Source organism: Ambystoma mexicanum, chromosome 6p (genome assembly GCF_040938575.1).
Source record: "Ambystoma mexicanum isolate Mex_15411 chromosome 6p, UKY_AmexF1_1, whole genome shotgun sequence".
Taxonomy (NCBI): Eukaryota; Metazoa; Chordata; class Amphibia; order Caudata; family Ambystomatidae; genus Ambystoma; species Ambystoma mexicanum.
In genome coordinates, this window is record NC_090935.1 from 765,122,506 (window position 1) to 765,135,139 (window position 12,634).

At 42.1% G+C, this 12,634-nt stretch overlaps 1 protein-coding gene across 6 annotated transcripts in view; it reads right to left on the reverse strand.

Annotated features, from left to right (window-relative positions):
* The window catches only part of KIAA0825 (KIAA0825 ortholog), a 2,662,507-nt gene that overhangs the window by 932,480 nt on the left and 1,717,393 nt on the right, over positions 1-12,634 (reverse strand). For all 6 annotated transcript variants that reach the window (XM_069627636.1, XM_069627637.1, XM_069627638.1 and 3 more), the window contains one exon: positions 6,738-6,848. In XM_069627636.1, coding sequence (XP_069483737.1) covers positions 6,738-6,848 — 111 coding nt within the window. The remainder of the gene's footprint in view (positions 1-6,737; positions 6,849-12,634) is intronic.

Sequence of the window (12,634 nt, forward strand, 5' to 3'; positions counted from 1 at the left end):
AGTGGTGGACTAACTGGGAGACCCAGTCCTATTATCATTCAACATTGAAAAAGTGTTCAACTGAGTCTCCTGGAGGTTTATGGTGGAGGTACTTAAAGAGTTTGGATTTGGTAGCAGTTGGATAACTGAATTATACTCGAATCCGACAGGATCAGTGAGAGTAAATGGATGCGCTTTGCACCAGTTACAACTGAGTAGGGGGAATAGAGAAGGTTGCCCCCATCACCTAGTTATACAGCCTCTGGCATCCAGGATGACGAGTAACACACAGATAAAGGGCTTCCATGTGGGAAGCCAGGAATATAAGCTGGCCTTGTTCGCGGACAATATTTTAATGTACATGTCGAACCCAGGGAACTCGATTTCTACTCTAAACAAAGACCCACACGAATATGTGACACTCTCAGGATATAGAGTAAATGTAGAGGAAAACTGATGGTTCTATTGCCATTAGGACCCAAAGACAAGGACTGGGGGGATTCCTTAAAGGTAGCATCCTTCAAAATAGTGAGAGATAAGGTAAAGTATGGGGATATGGCTACCGGCCGATTATTCGCTGTGGTTGAAGGAATATTTTTTAAATTTCTTTATTGTGCTTTATTGTACATTTACACAAACCTTTATAGAACATTTGTATACATCAGTTTTAACATTTCACAAATTTGATTCAACATATAAAATTGTTACACTTTGTCACAATATAAAGTATACACGAGTATACAATCATTTAAGAACAGAAGAAAAAGAGAAATAAAAAATAAAAAAGGAAACATAGGAGAAGAGATCAAACACAAAGACGGACAAGAAAAACACAGATAGACCAACATTACAATTTGAGTTCTGTATTAGTACTTATGATGATAATCAACACATATCATGCGTTTTACTCGATAGGTTTACATACTTTGACTAAATCCTGAATTCTTTGCTCTGTCGCTTTGTTAATTTCTGCAAATATGTCAAATAGCATTTTTACCAGACCTATCAATAATGACAGTTGTGAGGACGTCATTAGTCGGTGCCATAAATCATTGGTCAACACTGCAGACGTTGAGTGAATGAACCGTTCAAAATAGCATACCCTATGGTTGGAAAATGCTGGGCACAGCATCCCTAGATGGAATCGGGAGTCGATAGAGTTTGATTGACACATTCTGCCTTTGTGCAGGTCACGGGCTACACCCAACTTGGGACCCACAACCTCTAGCGTAGGGAGACAGTTGAGCTGGAATTTTAAATACCAGTTGCGATAATGGGAACACGGAAATTAGCTAAATAAGATCTTAAATTGATTGATGGTAGATACACAAGTTCCTTAACCATGTACAGATTTAAACGGCTCAAATCCAAGAGATCAATCGACTTATCTAACCATTTTATCTTGCTTTTGAAAACTGTTTCTGACTCTGAACCATCCAGGTCAATCATAATGGTGAAAATTGTCGCATCTTTTTTTCAGTTTTTTCAAAAATGGGTTGGTATTTTGCTGTACTAGGATATTTAAATAAAACCAGAGTATGGATCACAGATAAGCTTCTACTAATATAATGGGCCCACCAAGATGTAAGGCCCAAATTCAGTCTGATAGCACTTATAGGGACTGAAACTGGAATGCCCAACACCTGTTTTAGGATTTTACCTTCAAGCACGTCAAAAAACCTCCTACTTGAGATGTTCATTAGTTCACACTCATAGAGGATGACAGAGTTCTATAAAGCAAAACATTTACCCATTAGCGCAACCAAGGAATAAGCACACAATTTGCTCTTCACCATTTTTAAGAGTGACAAACAAAATGTGATCTTTTCTTCGATTCGGGAGATTTCTATTTTGCTTTGTTTCTTTACTGCAATCTCATAGCCTAAGTTTTGTTTGTTTTTTTATTACTTGTATTGCGAACCAGACCCATGTGTATCAGGGTGCATAGCATATGATGACTTACAGCTTGGTTACAGATCAGTGTAGACACATAAAAAATACAGCATAATTACATAACAGAAACATATCAACTATTTACAGGGACTATTTAAGTACCGAATCGTATCGACTTGTTGAATTATAGAGTTGTTCAAATTCCATGTATAATAATTTCTTAGTGGTACTGACCACTACGTAAGATTTAGCAGCATTTATTTGCAGTGAATGTGAATTTTCTTTCAAATACTTATCTACCCCATCAAGTTGTCGTCGTAAACCAGCAGGGGTCTAGTCCACAAAGAGGATATCTTCAGCAAATGCAATGCACCTCAATTTCAGTTCCGACCACGTGGGCACAAATCCTCCGCACTCTTTGCTGACCTCTCACAAATCCGCCAGATAGAAACTGAAAAGCGTGGGGGCCAGCACGCAGCCCTGATGTATGCCTTTTTTCAACAGGATTTTCATTGATAGTTCCCCCAAGATGGTCAATCTCAATCTTGTGGAGTTGTTGGCGTACAGCAGTTGGAGCATTGCTAACAAAGAGGGATCGAAATCCTGTTTCTGCAGTTTGGACCACAGTCTAGAAATATCGACGTCAAATGCAGAGGATAGTTCTATTACTGCTATGTGTAGGGTACGCCCAGAGTGAGATCCTACATCTGACAGACAAGCCTTTATAGCTAGGCCACTAATTATGGTGCTTACACCCTTTCTATAGCCAGTCTGCAGTGGGCTCAGTGAATAGATCTTATTTGCCCAAGATTTTAGTTCCTTGAGTACCAGGTTGGCAAAGACTTTTGATGAGGTGTCGAGAAGGGAAATTGGTCTGTAACACAATGGTTCTGCTCGATTCCCCATTTTGAAAAATGGGGTCAAGTATAGATTCCGACCAGGACATGGGACAAATGTAATCTGATGTTACATGTTTGAACAGATGAAACAAAATGTCTGCCCAAAGGACAGGATTGTCCTTAAATATTCCATTAGTTACTCCATTGGGGCCACTTGCTCTCGAGTTGTTTCACTTACTGATTATTAGTTAAGTCAATTAATGCGGTAAGACTTCTGATGGTATTTACTTTCAGGATTGTTTTAGTTTTTGGTGTTTCTTTGTTGTTCCAATCTACACCATTCCTGGGACCTACTGTAAGTAGAGTCCCTGCTTGTTTTGGAATTTTGCATGCTTGATTTCTCATTGCCAAATCTGTATCAGGGTTTTGAACCCGTTACTGTGCTGTTAGTCGCTGAGACCTTAAAGATTGTCCTTTGGTTATCCTCTGTTTTTTGGTCATTTTATCGCCAGTTTTTTTACTCTCATCATTAATACAAATGATGTCACTTGAGTTCATATCGCCCCTTCTCTGCTGGTTGGTAATGCTTCCAACCAGCTAAATGTTTCTCGGAAACTTGCGTGACCCTTTGTTGTCGTCCTTTTGTATTTTTAGGGTTTTTTTTTAATTAGGTTTATATTAACTTCCTCTTTTGATTTTATTTTAGATCGCTTTTGTTCAAGTGGGGGATTTTGTTACTCAAGAAGTATCATATGAGCTTCTCTCTGTAGAAGATTTTGTGCCGTCTTCATCGTGCAGGGTATCCGTCACATCTTAATCCTTTGGTGGCAGCTTGTTCGAGTCAAGATTAGCAGATATCTTGCTAAGTTTCTATACACTAATGTGAGGTTCTTTAGTCAGAAGTGATTTTATCTCATTCAAAGACTGTGTTTAGTCGTGCTTTTTGAACTACGGTGTCATAGAGATGAATGAAAAATTGCAAGAACATATTAAGGGCAGTTAAATATGTAGATCCGCCTTTCATTGATTCATTACTCATGGAGTCGTTTCCTTGTAAGGGCAGTGAACTGTGGTCTCTTGATGTTTTCGAGTCATTTATTCCTTTACTGACGGATCTGAATGTGTCAGGGATCACCTCAGTAGATGTATCTTGAGTTGTGAAAATGCCCGAAGATACACTGAGTCGTTTGTGCAGACTTTTTAACGCTTGTATCTCATTCTCCACGCTCATGCATGTCTCCAAAATTGGGGTGTTTTACTTGGTGTTTGACTTCCGTAAGAACGTTATCTGAAATTTCACTCACTGGATTAGCAAGTCTTCCTTGTTGGGTTGCGTTTCATTTATAGTTATTAGGGTGTTGTCAGACAACGCACACCCGTCCTTAATCACTTGGCTAAACAGTTTGAGTGGCTGATGGGGAAAGAATGTAGGTATCTTTCCCTGTTTCTTTATGCCAGGGGACTCTGCGTGGTGGGCACTGTTGTGTTCTGTGGAGTTGCCAGCAAGCTGGGGATCTGCGCTCTGCAGCGGGTAACGTTTGGATTTACCACGCATATTATTAGTTGTTTCCAAGTATCAAAGGGACTATCCCTGCAGGCTCCTCGAAATCTCTAAATGCTTCTTTAATTAAAGTTGAAAGTATGTACCAGGATTTGATTGTTGGTGCAAACCCAAGGTTAAGTAAAGCCTCTTGTGTGCGTGTTGATAACAATGATACAGTGTCAAAGCAAATAGCCAAATTTGTTCAGCTGCAATTTCGACACAATTTGAACATACAGCCTCTCAGAGGATAATAGCAATCCCAGTACATTGGTGATTGGCAGTAATGGATAGTGTCTGGAGTTTGAAATCCATTTAACAAATAGCGTATTCCAGGCTCAGTGAGTCCAGGTGACTACATTAATTTCTCGGCGACCGCATTTAACCGCCCAGAAATCCATGTTCTGAGTCAGCGGAGCCACAATCTCTCATTCAATGTGGACATGTAGTCTATCAGGTCTGGCGGAATACCAAAATGACAGGAATTAAGCTTTCGCTACTAGTTGATACATTTAAAAATCTGGCATAGCAAGGCAGTTCAAATCTAATTCTGATATACGTTTAGGACAGCTCACTGTTCTTAGAGAGGCACAGCTTCACCTCACTGATGAGGCCCAGCCAGTCTGAAACATGTGTCTGGGGTTGCTGTTGGTACTCTTGTTCAAAGGAGAATTGCCTAGCACTTAGGTGCTGGACTGCCCCTAGGCAGGACAAAGACTGCTATGCAGGGATATTTCTCCTCTGTGAAAAGGACAGTGAGCTAAAGACTTGGTTGAGACTTTCCCGGGGGCCAGCCACCCAAGAACAGGTCAATGGGCGGTGTTCGTGCCGGTAGAGGGACTCCCAGAACCCCCTTTGTTTTTCATATTAAGTAACTTTGGGTTTCACCCTGAGTTACCAGGGGAATCCAGACTTGGACCCCTTGCTCACTGTTCTTAGAGAGGCACAGCTTCACCTCACTGATGAAGCCCAGCCAGTCCGAAACATGTGTCTGGGGTTGCTGTTGGTACTCTTGTTCAAAGGAGAATTGCCTAGCACTTAGGTGCTGGACTGCCCCTAGGCAGGACAAAGACTGATATGCAGGGATATTTCTCCACTGTGAAAAGGACATTGAGCTAAAGACTTGGTTGAGACTTTCCCGGGGGCCAGCCACCCAAGAACAGGTCAATGGGCGGTGTTCGTGCTGGTAGAGGGACTCCCAGAACCCCCTTTGTTTTGCATATTAAGTAACTTTGGGTTTCACCCTGAGTTACCGGGGGAATCCAGACATGGACCCCTTGCTATTAAAAATGTTGTGGGGTCCCTTTCTCTCTCATCTTGCATCAAACCTCCTTCCTAACGCAGGTGTCCCTGACCCCCAGATTAGTAGGCACAAATGGTTGTTCCCACTCTTTAGCTGTATCTTCGGCTAGTTCAGTGTGATCTAATGACTGAACACTTTAGCTCTGTGAACTCCATCACAGACTCCATAACTGTCCCTACTCTTGCCAATTGATCGTTTTCTATGGGGATTAAATACCCTGTTGTATTCAGTCCTCCATCTAGCAAGCACTCTCTCACCTCCCCCTTTTACACTCTTTCTCCTTAGCTAATTTGCCTCCTTCCGCCCTCAAAACATCTATTCCTCTGATGTCCATTACTCTTTCCAAATCTTGCCTCCACCTATAACGTTACTTTTCGTTCCACTACTCTACGCCTCCCGTGTGCACCCTGCTACTATTCCCTCCTCCACACTACTACTCCATCCTCCACACTACTACCAGTCCTCCCTCCAATTACACAAACCAGCTCAATTCACCCAGTACCATCCACTCCACTTCAAAGTCACTCTCTAAACTTATCTAGCCCCATTTGCCATACATCCACGCACACTCACGCAGCAGTACCACTTTCGCTGTCTAACCAATACCCTTGGTTGTTGGTGATAGACACAACGTACCCAAGACGCCAGAAACCCAATGTGTCGACCAAAGAGAGCAATTAGTCACTCTTCTTTTGAATATCTGTCACACCTACTAAGCTCACTTCCTTGACGTAGCTGTCAAGCTGTTTTTTTTTTTAAAGCCATGGTGTGCAGGTCTTACCGCAACAATGCATCATGTTGTAAGTGTATTTGGATGTACCGTGTATTGTGGTTTGTGCTATTATGAATTGTGTGTTATAGAACACATTACATTATTGTTCTTATGCATTTTTGACCCATTAAATGATTATTGATACAGTTCAGTGTTTTCCATAGTCCACGAACCTGCGTGATTAAGGGCGGGGTAGCCCGTTTCCTTTTTGTGTCTCTTATATGGAAAGTCTACTTTACAGAAAGTGATATTTATGTCAAACAGAAGGAAAACCATATTTTCCAGCAGTTGTGGAGTCAATAGAGGACTAAAAAAGAGCAGCCCTAGGATTCAGCAAGGCTCACTACAAAAAGTAAATCTCTCATTGCCAGATGAACAAACAATAATACACCTAATTGACCATGTCCTTACTTCAGCAAAGAAGGAATTAAAGAAGGTTCTATACTGTACAGCCAATGCCGCCATCCAGCATTCTGTTCTTGAGCAGGCGAGGAGCAATCACCAATGCCATTCTGAAGTGTTCTGAAAGAAACAGAATCAGATAAATAAGGAGTGTTAGGCAGAATTATAAGCAGTAGCCATTGGGAACACCACACACAATTCAGACTACAAGTGACAGTACAAATTCACTTCTGGTACAAGCCTGTACTACACAGTAAAGTGGTAGCGATGGCTGAGCAGCCAGACTTATCCCAAGAGCAAGTGAGCAGTATCAATAGTTACACAAAGGACAGCAATTACTATGATTCAAACAAACACTGACTCAAGGTTTCTGAGTAAAAGAACATACATTTATTTACACATCAGTTGTATAACATGTCACTAAAGTAAAGCAGTTGAAAAATCAGACTCTTAATACACCACACCACTCCCAATAGATTCTGGACAAGTTAAACTCAAAAATGAAGTATGAGAAAAATGGCACTCCAGTAATTTAAAAAGGGAGGGAAAGACAAAGTTAGGCAAAAATTGAGCAGCACCAACAGGTAAGTAAGCAGGGCAATCTAGAAAGAGGAACTACAGTGATGGAATCAAATGAAAAAGTCTTAGGGCCAAAGTCAATAGGACAAAAGTCTTTTGCTCAAGATCACACAGTTCAGGGTAGTTCGCGGTTAAGTCTTTGACAAGAGTTCCGGAAGAGGTTGGTTGGCAGAAAAGTTAGTTTAAAGAGTAGAGAAGGACAAGCCCTCGGATTGGCGAAAGGTTTCACACACCTTCACCGCGGGTGGACGAAACAAACAACCGGATTTGCACAGTACCTTTAAATGGAGAATAAGCTGTAGCTGAGGCGGACGTTCCTGGCAGTTCCTGCAGGCTCACGGTTCCTGAAGCGACTGTCGGACTGGAGGGTCCTGCACTGCCCAGGGAAGAAACCAGCAGCAGAGCAAAGCAACAAATAAAAGGTGCGCTCCTTAAAACCCAAGCAGTGTCCGACCTTCCTGGCTATCCGGTTGACTGTAGATCTGTACAGCAAATTCGACCAGAGGAGGGAGTCCTGGCTTGCAGTTTGGGCGAACTGGTTGGTCCCACCAGCTCAGGGAAGAAGATTACTGGTAGATCTTCTCTGTCGTTGGAGCTTGAAGATGCGGACCTGCAGCAGGGCTTCACCAGGCGGGTCAGTCGTTGTAGGGGTCCTCTTCTGTCAGCTCCTCATCGGTTCTTTCGTTCCAGTGGCGACTCTGCCTTTTCAATCCCAGAAACCTGCTTTTTATGCAGTTTTCCCCCATTCACACAGCCTGGCTGTCAATCACACAGCAGGGTGGCTGTCCCGCCAGGACAGTCACTTAGCCAATCAAACAGGAGTGTGACTTGGGTTACCAAGGGAACCCATGGCAGAGGTCCTAAAACCCCTCCCTCACATCCTGCCTACCCAGACTTTCAGGCGCCTAAGGAGAGCTTCTGTGGAGAAGCCCGCGAAAAGACGGCGCAAAAGGAACCAAACCTGGTTTGGCTCGCGGAGTAAAACACGAGAAAGACATTTTCAAAAAGAAATGGTGAATAAACCCAGCCAGAACCGTATAAAAACTTATATGGTCTAGCGGGTTTAAGTTCGAGGCTACCAAAATAGCCTAAAACAATAACAAGGTTATTTAAGATAACCGCGGTAGGAAAAATAGGGTAGTTACCACTGCCACCAGCCACGTCTTGATGAAAAGGGAGCAAAACAATGCTCCAAGAGAAACAGACAAAAAGGGATAAGTATTAACCCTTTCCAGTACTCTATGTAAGATAGTGTGTACAGGGTCTGTGGATTTTAAAAGACTAATAAAGTTAATGGCAACTTTACATGTTCTGGGAGACAGTAGTCAGTCCCAGAAAATGGAGTCTGAGTTGGGAAGTCTAAAAGACAACCCTGTGTCACTGCACTGAAGGTGCTGTGTAACACACAATAAAAAGATGATGCCTATGGAGTAGGTGAGGCTCCACAGTCTATGAACACAAGAAAATGTTAAACACACACAGCAAAACACATGTAAGAGTGGGAAAAAAGGGCTCACAATCTTACCAGGTGAAAAAAAATAAATCCTACAAATTCAGTAAAGCTGCTGAGGGACTCAGTAGATCAGAGACATTAGCCATTCTTGAGAATTCTCCCTAACAAGGAGAGATATTTTAGAGCTATAAACTGCAAAACAAACACAAATATCTTTGGCTAATGTTTCATCGGCTCACTTTTAACAGCAGCTCTCATTTAGTATGCCATAAAATAGCATATATTTGTTTTCAATTAATTTGCTGCTATTGACATATCAATGTTCATGCATGTGGGTTCAAATTGGGGTACCATTTTCAAATAAATTGCATATTCCTTGTTGCATAACTTGCCATGTGCCTAAGGCACCTCATGTTTTCCAAATTCAGGTTACATGCACAACCTGACATGGATTTAAGTCCCTAATATTTGTACCTAGTGTACAATCTTATTGTATAACTTTATATAATGCACACATTTATTTTTTGCATTAATTTTTCATGAAATGGTGGAGGTACTTTCATTTCCGCACGGTACTTTCCACGCAGCAAAAACAAAGCCATGTTTTCTGAAGATCAATGTATATCACCACTTTAATGTTCTTAGGCTCCTGAACCTTGTCAGAGGGGTGGAGTATTGTAAGTCAGCCCACGTTGCAAGAACATAGTCTGTGGATAGTGAAGAAGAACGTTGGGGGTGGGGGATATGCTAATAGACAAACCACTCCAGTATGGTAAAAAAAAAATTGGGGGATGAGGGGGAGGATGTATATGAAGGAAACCGTTAAAAGTCATTCAGGTTCATCAATTAGAATCTTGGGATGGAGAGGCTGCAATCAATCCGATGGCCCAAAACATTGCTGGAATTCCCCAGTAACTGCCTGCATTCTCTCGGCAGGACAAGATGCCTTCACCCTGTTGTTTACCATTTTTTTGCAGTTCCCTCCTCACACAACCCGGGGCCCCCAACTGTTTTTTCCCCTCTCCCCAACCTCACCCTCAAAATCCAACTCTTTTTCCCACACACCCACAACTACATGTACTTGCTCCTTTCCTTCGGTCCTGTGTCGGCTCGGCTTACCACCATGGAAATAAAAATGGACTACTCCATTTCCAAACGCGGGGGGAAAACAAAAATGTCTAGTATTAGCACCCTGGAGGATGCTCTAGGGTGCTAATCTGCCATATTCCATTGCCTGCAACTGTATGATCAATTTTCGGTCTGCCCAGCGTGCAAGCAATATAGTGTATTGTTTAGCATCTAATAGTTGCCAAATGTACATGTCAAATATTCAAGAGACCTCAATTGAGTTTCTCTAGGGATCGATATATACATACATATTGAGTATATACATGGTACTTGTTCACCCTCTTAATGCAGTGCTCGCATATTAGTTGGACGTGTCTCACAACAAATGTGGGCCTCATACCTGCAACCACATACTCAATAACCAAGCAAATAACAAAGCACCCAACACATAAAACTGCTGCATAGAACGTCTCTGCCAAAATTATCATTTGTATGCAGCTGTAAATGTATAATAACATATAATGGGCTTCTTTTTTTTTTACTTGATTTTTTAACCTGAAAGGTTTTTACAAGGAAGATCAGTAGACTATGTCGTCCATGTGCTTCTTCAGAAATGCAATGCAATGTACTGTTTATCCAGTTTGTTCATATTACTGTCTGCTGAACACCCAGGCACCCTGAAGAGCTTCGAGGCATGTCTATTATGTCTCCTCTTTAATTTGAAGCACTGGCCCCCTAGATGAATGTTACCCTTGGTACTCTGCAAGTCAACAACGTTTGCAATCTTCAAAGATTTATTGTCTGAATTTCAACCTCTTCACCTAGGATCTTAGAACATCAATTCCTGGCTGGGCTACTATGGGAAGGCCGTTTAGCAACAGGGATTCAATGGCCCATGACAATCTTTGCCTGAAGTTCTGAAAGTCGAATATCGAGATGGTAACTTGTTTGCGAGTAAAGGTTTAAGGACCCTTGCAGACCTTTGGCAGTGCAGCCCAGCCAAGAGATGTGATACCTGTTGTAGACTGTTATTAAGGTAAGACAAAGAGCCTTAAGCAAGATTTGGCTATGCATTGGCCATCAATGCAGTGTTCTCAAGTCTGCTGCTGTATGATCCATGTGCTGCCTTGAACATAACTGCATTGATGAACAGCAAAATCTGCTGCTAACGCGGAGTGTATAAGGCTTTCTAAGACAGCTTCTCTTGTTACCTCCTGAGAAAGCAATGTGTGTGCATAGTGATATCAGTGGTTTATGCATGGACATAGACCAGCCTATGCACAGTGAGGTGGGAGTGTTTCTCATTTTAGGCCATGGCTTTGTCTTATTTTCAGAACATCATGGATATAAAGGATGAGGTTAAAGCTGATGGATCCTTGTTAATGAACGATTGTACCTTAATAGCTGACACTCCATGAATTTGAGAGGCAATGTGATGGTCCCTCATACACCACTAAACTACAATTAATCTGTATTTAATTATGTGTACACTGTAAACCTAATCACTTCTTGGCCCTACAAGTAGGAGAAACTGCAACTAAGGGAACACAGTAAATCCATATTAGTTTATAATGGAGTCAGAGTGTCTTATATGTCACGTCTGTGATGGGCATCAAAGGAGCAAACACAGTAACAAACTTCAGGTGATTTATTAGGGAACTTGTGCAGTGAGTGAGCAAAGTAATAAATGGGATGGGATAGGCATATGGTTACATTTTAAGTGACAGGATACGTCCATTGGCCTGAACTAAGTAGAAGTGGATGGACAGAAGTTAAAAGTGGCTTCTCTCCAGTCTCATAACGTTTTGGAGTTCCTGCACCAGGATGACAATGAATAAAGTGCGGGGAAGTTTGTTAAAAGTCTTGGGGGAGAGTTTAACTGCCAAAAAAGGTATATGCGAGGCTTCAGATCTCCATGTCTGGTCCCACATATATCCTTGTTTTCGTGCTGATCCTGAGGTGCTGGGGCTTTAAAGCTGTAAACCATAGGCGGGGGACCTCTTCCTGAGTCACCCAGTGTTGGTGGTGAAGATTTGCTGGTGAACAACTGAACATTAAGCCGACATAGTCAGAGTGCAGGGACAACTCTAGCATCCAAAATGTCAGCCCCCTTCCTGGGTTCAGCCTAATTGAATGGTTGGTGAGAAGCAGGGGCTCTCAGGGTCAGTGTCTAAGAGTCAGTGCAGCTTACCGCAATCTGATTTAAGATGAAGAATAGCATAAAGCTCAGACCGAGCATTCCTTGTTGCGCCGCAATGGTATTCCTATAGTCTTCACACATTGGACTTTCGAGCGGCAGAAATGAGAATCCCAGAGTGCTGGCAACTACACCAACATCCTTCTTGTGGACACCAGAAGGCAGTTGGAATGCCGTCTCGCTGAGGGTCAAGATGGCAAAGGGGCTAATCAGTAATAATATACTGCAGATATGCTCCCAGGAACTAAACATTCAAAGTAGTAACTGAGGCATGGAGAACATTATCGTTCGGCTCTGTAAAGTACGCCCAGATATGGACCTTATATTTTGCTTGCCAGACTGTGAGAACCATACTGAACTTTTCAGCTCTGTTTGAACACTTTATAAATGATGAATCGGTCCCATAGTCAAGTAAACATCCTTAATAAATAAACAGCTTGAGCGACCTTATGAGGTTTATACAATGCACAATTGCTGTGCCACTGCCCCCACTGCAATACTATTAATACTCCATACAGATCAAACAGTAATTTGTAGAAGGGTGCTTGGATTGCAGTTAAGGTGGTGTTAGACCAGTAAAAAAGTATGAGCATCAACATAGTTTGCTAC